The following is a 9,523-nucleotide window of genomic DNA, read 5'->3' on the forward strand; positions in this document are numbered from 1 at the left end:
CAAAGTACTTGCAAACCCTCCCATCTTGGTGTCATCCACAAATTTTATAAGTGTACTCTCCACTCCATATTCCAAGTCATTAATGAAAATATTGACTAGAGCTGGACTCAGAACAGACCCCTGTGTGACCCCACTAGATATGCTCCCCCTCCCCTGCATTTTGACAGTGAAACATTGATAACTACCCTTTGAGTTCAGTGTTTAAACCAGTTTTGCACCCACCTTGTTGTAAATTTCATCTAGACCACATTTCCCTAGTTTGTGTATGAGACTGTCGTGGAAAAAAATCAAGATATATTGTTCCACAGCTCCCCTCCCCCCTGCAATCCGGTAGGCCAGGAACCCTGTCACAGAAGGAAATTAGTTTGGTGTTGTGTACTTTGTTCTTGACTAATCCATGTTGGGTATTCCTTATAACCCGGTTATCCTCTAGGTGCTTACAAATTGTTTAATAATTTGTTCCAGTATCAATCAGGTATCAAAGTAAGGCTTTGGTCTATAATTCGCTGGGTCCCCTTTGTATCATATGCTCTTTGTTCCCCTTTTTCAGGAGAAGGGCAAACTTTAAAAAGAGGAACAAGAGTATATGATCACATACTATTATTTAAATAATAAAATATCTTTTTTTTTACTACAACTGTCTGAGGTGCATTTTGAAAGTTTGGCCCCATTGGAGCCAAGCCTGATTCACTGTGCTGCTTGTATACAAATGACTTCTTATTCTCTCTGGCTTGCGTCATAGTATATAGCATTGAAATATGCTGCACATGAATCTAAGCTTGTAGAAAAGTATCTGTTGTGAATGATCATGGACAAAGGAGTAGAGTTGAGTTTGCACCTATAACTTCAATATTGTCATTTACTGACTTAAGTGTTTAAATGTGCCATCAGAATTGTCTCTAAATAAGACTTTTATGGAATTTTCTTTTAATTTAAGCTGCCAAGAGTGTTTAGTTCAAATATTGATGCATTGGTTGAACTTTCCCTATTTTAACTGTTCAGATGTTTTTAGTCACAAGGAGGAAGGGTGCAATCAAAAGTTAGTCAATTTATTTTGCAAGGAAGGGGTTTTACCAATCTGAACTAAACATACAGGCGAGTCTCATCTTACGCCGGGGTTCCGTTCCACGGTTAGTGCGTAAAGCGAAAACCGCGTATAGTCAAAATTACATTGAGTTGAATGGTGGGCAAAATCGTGCACACTATAGGCACAGTATTAAAATTTGTTCTTTTTTTTTGTTTTTGTTTTTGCCGACCGCGTAAAGTTGAAATCGTGCATGTTAAATGCGCATAAGATGCGACAGACCTGTAGCTAGTTTTTCATTAAGTATTCTTTTTAAACTAAACACTCTATAAAAAGTAAGATTACATTTACGTTTAAACCTGATAAGCAAGTTTCAATACGTATTTTGTAAAATGAAGGGTTTTCTATGAGAAAGAGTGTGGTTCAGTCTGTAGGACACTGAGCTGGAAGTTAAAAGATCTCGGTTCTAGTCTTGGCTCTGCCACAGAGCCGCTTTGTGTCCTTAGTCAAGTCACACTCTTTCTTTGCTTCCTTTCACACCCTTGGCCTGGGCAGATTGCAAGCTCTTTGGGATAGGATTTGTCTCTTAATGTATCTTTACAGTTCCTAGTACAATGGGGCTTTGATCCTGGTTGGCGTCTGCAGACTCGGTTATAATACAAATTAATTTTTGTATTTGTAGACCCTTCAAAAATGAATTTGTAACTGAATCTCTCAAAATTTAATATTGTTGAAAGTTGCTATTTTAAACCATATATTAAATACTAACAACGGTAAAATGATCCATGAATGGGAACTATTTGATTCAGAGGAAGGTATCCTTTCAGTTACAGTTCCTAGTCCTATATCCTGTCTAGGTTAGTTTTGAACAGAAGTCATTATGGTCTGGTCTGATGCCTTTTGAGTTGTCCTTATTAAATGAGTTGATCATAGTCTTATCCAGTTTTAAGGGACAGGTAGTCACATCACCAGAACCACACCTAGCACTTCTGTTACCTGATTCAGCAGAGATCCCTTTTTTTTAAAAGGAGGTATTGAATGGATTTGAAGAATGAGCTATCCTCTTGTCTTTCAAGGTCAGTCACACTGATGGGACAGCGTAAGGAAGTTTGCATTGCTGCTACTACAACTGGTCCCCTTCTTTGAATGCACTGAGACGATCCATCTTGAGGACTATAAATCAGCATCTTCTAAAAATCCTAAAACACATTTCAGACAACAGTTGGCCTGGAACTTATCTAGAAACCTTCCCACACAAAAATCCTTCTAAAACATGTAGATTTGACACTTCCATACACCCCTTTTTCACTATCCTCTAACCTGTTGGTTCTCAACCTATTTACCATTGTGGGCTGCATCCAATTCTACCTGTATAGCCCTGAGGATGTCACATGGGCCGCAGCTGGGTGTAGATTGGGCCACAGGTTGAGAACCACTGCTTCTAACCCCTTGTTATTTGATTCTACTTAAGATGCAGTATTAACATGTTAAACCATTATATGTACAGTTAATCTATTGTATGCACTTATTTAATTTCAGATTTCTTATCCTTAAAACAACCTAGATCCAAAATGCTTAAAATGTGAAATCTCTGACCACCTCATTAATTACTTATAAGGATCACCGTAGCAGTGGAATAGATGATCGTTGTGCATTAAATACCTGTGTAATTATCCTCTTCTTATCTTTTAATCACTAGAGTGTACTGTGACATTACAACTGCTAATTGTGATAAAATAGTCTTGCTCGGAAAGAACTGTGTTATCTAGACTGAGTCATACTTGCTATGACCAAGTTGATTTTGCTTTACTACTTTATAGTGGTGCTGTGAATACTTTGGGCAGGGGTAGGAGGGTGCATGCATCTGACTTTCATTCAAAGTGTAAACCTGCTACATGTTTGACAGAAGGTTTTGTCTTCTGAGAGGGCTAGGGGATTTCTGTTTACGTAGGTGTATAGAAGATAATTTTAAAAAATGAGCCTCTGAGAATTGGAAATACTTGAACATCTCCCTAGCTTGGCAAAGATGATGCTGACAAAAAGCCTACTTCTGCATTGTCAGTCAGGAATTTTTACTTAAAGGAAGTTACCACATGATCTTGTGTGGCTCTCAAAAACGCTAATGATTTTACAGTTCTCAAGTACCTGAATCGAAGACACCATTGTTTCAGTTCAGAAGATTGGACAAGATTTCCTGTGGAGACCATCAGTGTTCTACTTTAGTAGAATGAAGGCATTGTTGAGCAACACAAGGCTCTCCTTTTCCATCCGACAGCTAGAGCATGTATCTTCTATTCCTACTTCCAGCTCCTGACTGATCAGAGTGAGAGAGACCCAAAGTGAGAGCAAACAAGTCTGACACACAGGAATGTAGAATGCTACAGCTGAGCCACTGAATCAGAAATAGCAAGGTTTTTATGAATGTTGAGTTGAAGGAATCATCCCCAATGGTGTCACCACAAGCTTTAACTTGGCGTCCATTGTGAGACTGTAGGGTTTTAACTGACTATAAAATGTGCACTCCTTCAGCTCATGAGCCTAACTGTGGTTTAAGTTGGCCCATTTTTGTTGCTTCTTCACCTTACTCAGTGATTCACCTAAGTTCAGATGAATGTTGCAGTTGAGATTTCATGATCAATAAATTCTGGTGTCTGAGTGGGAAAGATCTACAGTTTTTTGGATCACTAGGCAATTTGTTTATCTTATAATGTATTTCTTTTCTTTGGGGGAAATGATTCAGATCTTAGTGAGCAATTTTGAAACAATATCTTATGTCAAAAAGCAGGGCATAGTTAATTTGGATGTAGCCTTTGATGATATTTATTTATCTGCTTATTTATACTTCTCAAAAAAAAATTCCCTTCTCCTCCCAGAAATAGGAGTTATGCTGCGTGTTGACCATGAAATTGTGTTCTGTGGAAGAAATCTCAGACAGAGAACTTAGAACTCACCAGTCACTGGAGTTCTCCTATTAGGAATTTTTCTATGAATTTCCTCTGACAATTTGTGGCTATTTAATTACAGTATGTTATGTAGAACTGAAAACAATTGAGAGTTGACTATAGCAACACATTAAAGCACATAGGGGTGCTGTAGAATAACTGAAAAATAAATGTTGAACTTTATTTAAAAAAAAAATCTTGCTATAATACTTCTCCCATGCTTTTAAACTGCATGTTGTCAGAGGTTCATATAATTTAGAGAGGGCTTAGATTTCCCATTTTAGGACTCTTCCATTCCCCTGTTAGTTGAGAATTATTCTGGTCAGCACATATTAGTGCGTTTCTGTCTGGTGTAGACTTAAATGTGCCACATGGTGAGTTCTCTTGACAGATTATACAGGGTAACACATCTTACTGTCAGAATTTATTTTTTCTTGATATTAAGCATGTTTTTTTTCCTGTTTAGTTTCATTCCATGAATCCTATTTTTACACCCTTTTTATGTATATTCCTCAGAATCCAGATCATATATTTGTGAGGGAAGATGTATGTGTGCTGAAGGTTCACCATCTCTGGCATTGAATAATCAATACTATACTCAGAGAGAAATAATACACTAGTGCTATTGCAGTTGACTTAATGCTACAGCCACCTCTTTCAAGACAACAATTTTAGGATTGGAGATAATATCATTCCCAGATTTATTGTGAACAGGGTTATATACAGTGCTTATATTGTAGTTACAGTGCTCAAATCTTTAAATACAAAACATTACATGAACATATTATTTAGGTTGCAAAGTCAGGCACTCAGAAATTAGGAAATGCCATAATTAAGGTTGCCTGTGCTGTAAGTCCATTACAGTTCTAGTAATCAAGAAGCTAACTTGGGAGCCTGTACTCTACCACTATATCACACTCAAAAATCTTCTGCCTAGAAGTCTTGGATTTAATATTGGATTTGCGACTATATTACAATACAGTGAATGTGCAAAGAGAACTTTTGTCTGAATTCATTTTCTGCTGGGGCACCCATGTGCTTCTTATTGAAGTAGTTTATTTGAATAGGAACAATATAGGAATACATTTTAGTAACTGTGCTCACTGTGGGCTGTCGCACTGCAATTTGCGAAGGACGCTTATTTCACTGATTTTTTTTTTTCCAATGGCTTGAGATTCCCCTCTCCAAGTTGTTCCTCTCCCCACAGTAGTGCACATGTTTAGTGCAGTAGAATAAGTCTGAGGGTTGCCAATAATCCTGTTACATTCCAAGAGATATTGAATCAGCAAGTTTCATGTTTTTTTTCCTCCCAGATGCACAATCAAAGAAGATGATCATGTTTCTGATTTACTACAACTGGAGAGTCAGAAGTAAGTTTGATTTCTGACATTGAAAGATTTTGGAGCATGTTTTCTGTTAGTTCTTTATACTGCTTTTGTTTCAGAATGTCAGTGGTATACTTCACTCTGTAATGTATTACCTTGCAGTCCGTGGTTAGTGACATCCTTAACTAGCTCTACTGCGATAGCACCTATCACATTTGCAGCTATTGTAGAGGAAGAGCTCCAGCAAGAAGCTGCTCTTATCAGGAGCAGAGAGAAACCTTTGGCTTTGATCCAGGTAAAAGACGCTGTATTTTTTTCACTACCTTTTTTAGAGATGACATTTTAGAATCAGTTATTCATATGCTGCGTAGTGTCTACCAGCTGTTAAAGCATAACTTCAGGCTCATTTGGGGGAGGGTATGGCTAGCCCAGGGGTGGGCAAACTTTTTGGCCTGAGGACCACATCCGGGTATGGAAATTGTATGGCGGGCCATGAATGCTCATGAAATTAGGATTGGGGTGCGAGCTCCGGCTGGGGCTGTGGGCTCTGGGATGGGGCTGGAGATGAGGGGGTTGCAGTATAGGACGGTGCTCTGGGCTGGGACCGAAGGGAGGAGGGGGATGAGGGCTGGGGCAGGGTGTTGGGGTGTGGGGAAGTGGCTCAGGGTTCAGGCTCCGGGCAGCGCTTACCTCAAGCAGCTCCCGGAAGCAGCGGCATGTCCCTCCTCCGGCTCCTACGCAGCGGCGTGGCCAGGTGGCTCTGCTGCGTGCTGCCCCATCCGCAGGTGCGGTTCCCAGCCAATGGGAGCTCCGTGGGCGGCGCTTAGGGTGGGAGCAGCGTGCGGAGCGGAGCCCCTTGGCTGCTCCTACGTGTCGGAGCTGGAGGGAGGACATGCCGCTGCTTCTGGGAGCTGCGTAGAGTGGCCCCTGACCATGCTCCCTGGCTGGAGTGCCAGAGCAAGGCAAGCCCCAGACCCTGCTTCCCAGCGGGAGCTTGAGGGCTGGATTAAAATGGCTGGTGGGACGGATCTGGCCCGCGGGCCATTGTTTGCCCACTCCTGGGCTAGCCTGGCAATATTTGGGGCCCTTAGCTTCTGGGGCTAGGTTCCATGTTCCCCAATTTTCTTTGCTTGCCCTCATTGTTTGGAGTGTTTTGCCTTCTCCCATTCTGCTAGCGGATGACATCCAGCCAGTCCATGAGCATTTTAGAATCTGTTAGGCAGGTCCTGGGGCTATATGTCCTATTTAAGGCCTGCCCAGCTAGCAGGTTTTTTAAAAGACCTATCATGTAAAAACATATCTGTATTTGAAAGAAATGAAGAATATTCACTGATTTCTGACATGCAGGATGTATAATTATTCAGGGCTATTAAACCTTATTGATAACGGTAATTTGTTTTAAAAAGTAACATTGTTATACGGTGAACAGTTTCCATCCCCCATGAGATGATTTCTTCTAGACCTGATTATAAAATGCTGACTTCCCCTTTCCCGTCTTCCTCCCCCCCCCCCCTTTTCATCCTTCAGATTGAGGAACGTGCTATTCAGGATTTGCTAATCCACTACGAAGCTTTTGACAACCCTGATGAATTTGTTGTCATTGAAAGGGCTCCACAGGGACCTATTGCAACACCTTTGTGGAACAAGCACTGAAGTTAATCCATCATGAATTTCATGAAGATATGTCTACTTCAGAGTTTTTGATTTTTATTACAGGTAGCATTGGAGTGGGGGGATCAGTCTTGTAAATTTAGTATCAGTGTTAAAATGCTGCACATAATCTGCATGCATCTGATTATATTAGAGAGAGAATGCAGACTATAATTCGTTAGTGTGCATTATTCACACCATAAAATGTATGTATGTTTTGACAACAAACTTTTTACCATACTCTGTGTTAATAACATTCTATATAAAATTGTAGATTGAAAATACATTTGCTTATATTAAGGTTTAGTCCATATTAGTACAATACAGTTTTTGTTAAATTCACAGGTGGTGGAAAAAAGTAGACGCTAATTTTGTGATTATTGTAAAACTGATCATTTAAAATTATGCATCTTTTAAATGTGAGCATTTAGTCAGGATTGACATGACAGATTAGAAATATCCCAAATGTATCTTATCTTAAATTTCATCTAAAAATACAATTTGGCAATGCAGTTTTTCCTAACCTCCGATATGTATGTATGAGTACTGGTTCTCTCAGCTCTTGTGACTAATACTTTTGACTGTTACTCTTTATGGTGAGCCTCTGTGCTGGACTTAATGTGCTCTGCTACTACCTGCTTCCAGTTCAGTTGTGTGTGTTTTTACACTGTTGTTAGGTTGGCCTTTTGAGCAGCCCAAGCTCTGTTATGGCTTAAAACAAACACAGTTCAGTGGGATGTGATATCACTAGTTGGATTATCCATCGTGTATTCTGGTAAATTGGTACAACTTTAAACCACCGTGTTAAAGTACAATATATTTAAAGTGCTGAGGAAATGCAAAACCTGTATGTTAAATATTAGAGCTACAAGGATGAATGCTTAACTGTGGATTTTGAGAATACCCAACTTGCAAAGATTTCATGGCTGGCTTTTCAGTATTGTGTGTTCAAAAAGTTCTTTGTGCCTGGTTTCTCTGAACAGATTTATAAAAAATTGTTTAATAGCCTTATGTACAATATGCTGTCTTGTTGGTTTGTGTTTGGGTAGTTAAATGTGGACTTACAGTTTCAGTAATCTCAGCGTTTACAGATCCTGGGCAAACTGGAGAGGATCAAACTTAGAGAAGGTATACCCAGATGGATGTACAAAGCAATCACTGTGTGATAAATTATTTGAGTCTTGGAAAAAATGTAGCTGCATCTAATGGCTTCAGGTGAGCTACATAAAAAAAAAAAAAACCACATGTAAACAAATGCAATAAACATTAAAATCTTGATTCAGACAAATGTGTGTACTTAATTTTTGTATGCCATTGTATAAAAATTGACTTTTGTGGCAATTAGAGTATTTCTAAAAGTATTTTCATTTCATATGGAGCATGAACAGTGTGCTTAATACAAGATAAAATTTCAAGTAAACGCCTATAAGGGGGAAGGGGATTGCTGTGGAAGATATCAATGTATTTAAATACTAATGCTGAATAGTTGAAGATTTTCTATTGCTTCAATTCCTCTTGCTGTTTAAAGTTTTGTAAAACAACTGTATAATTTTTTTAAAAAAACAATTACTATGTACAGTAAGAAATTGATTCAACAGCTGTTAGGCTTTTTCTAGCCATTATCTTATTCCATTCTCAAATGTAAAATGATAGGGTTTTTTTTTTTTTAATATTCACTGTTTTGCTGCATTTTGGAAAAAAATGTTTCATAATTCCTTTTTAACAAACAGTTAAAATTATTCCAACCCTGACTGACTTTGAGATCTATTTGATGCTGGCAGACTAGGTGCCAGCTCATGACAAGGCCCAGGCCTCACTGAACACTTACACATGCATAGCTGGAAATCAGTCTAATTATAGAACATACCACCTGTTTGTTTGGGGTGTCTGCCTTGCTTTTGACAGTCTGCCCTGAGTTTGGCACTCAAAGTCATGAGCCATTCCAGACAGTGTGAAAGTCTAATTTGTATATCTTGAGAGATGGATGATATCAAATCTCTGGGGAACTTCTGATTTCTTTTACACTCAAAGTTCTTATGCAATGTGTTAGTGATAATACTTAATTTTGCACTCGTGGTAGGTGTATACGCTTTCGTGAAATTGAAAACACATCTTTGGAACAATTGCATTAACGTAGTTCAAATTTTACAGCCAAAATCTGAGGTAAAAAGCTTTGAATGAGTGTCTACTTGGACAATATGTGTGTCTTAGATTTAAAAGTACAATAAATAAAATTAAAAGTTAGCAGATGGCTTGAAACATTTTGAAATGTCATTAATGTCAGCATTTCAAAGTATAGTGGGTAAGATCAAGTCATTCATATTTGATACATTCTGGAGGCAATTTACTGTACTTACACTCTCTATGAAATTTTAAATGAAATTTTAAAAGCATAAACTGAAGACAGAAATTCTTCAAAAACATGTGAAATCCTTTATTTATAGATATGTGATTAAAGAGTTGTGACTGATAGGATAGACAAGTGACAAAAGCTAAAATGCCAAATTGTCCTGATACAAGTATAATGCCATTAGTCTGCAATATATTAATTCTCATGTGCTAATATAGGACTTTATTCTGTT

The 9,523-nt window shown here is 38.5% G+C and overlaps 1 protein-coding gene across 2 annotated transcripts in view; it reads left to right on the forward strand.

Annotated features, from left to right (window-relative positions):
- Nucleotides 1-8,192, forward strand: part of IBTK (inhibitor of Bruton tyrosine kinase) — a 96,805-nt gene extending 88,613 nt beyond the window's left edge. For both annotated transcript variants that reach the window (XM_034766144.1, XM_034766143.1), the window contains 3 exons: nucleotides 5,280-5,336; nucleotides 5,454-5,586; nucleotides 6,819-8,192. In XM_034766144.1, coding sequence (XP_034622035.1) covers nucleotides 5,280-5,336; nucleotides 5,454-5,586; nucleotides 6,819-6,944 — 316 coding nt within the window. In that variant the 3' untranslated portion in view covers nucleotides 6,945-8,192. The remainder of the gene's footprint in view (nucleotides 1-5,279; nucleotides 5,337-5,453; nucleotides 5,587-6,818) is intronic.
- The last annotated feature ends 1,331 nt before the right edge of the window (nucleotides 8,193-9,523 follow it).

This window comes from Trachemys scripta, chromosome 3, assembly GCF_013100865.1.
Source record: "Trachemys scripta elegans isolate TJP31775 chromosome 3, CAS_Tse_1.0, whole genome shotgun sequence".
Classification (NCBI taxonomy): Eukaryota; Metazoa; Chordata; order Testudines; family Emydidae; genus Trachemys; species Trachemys scripta.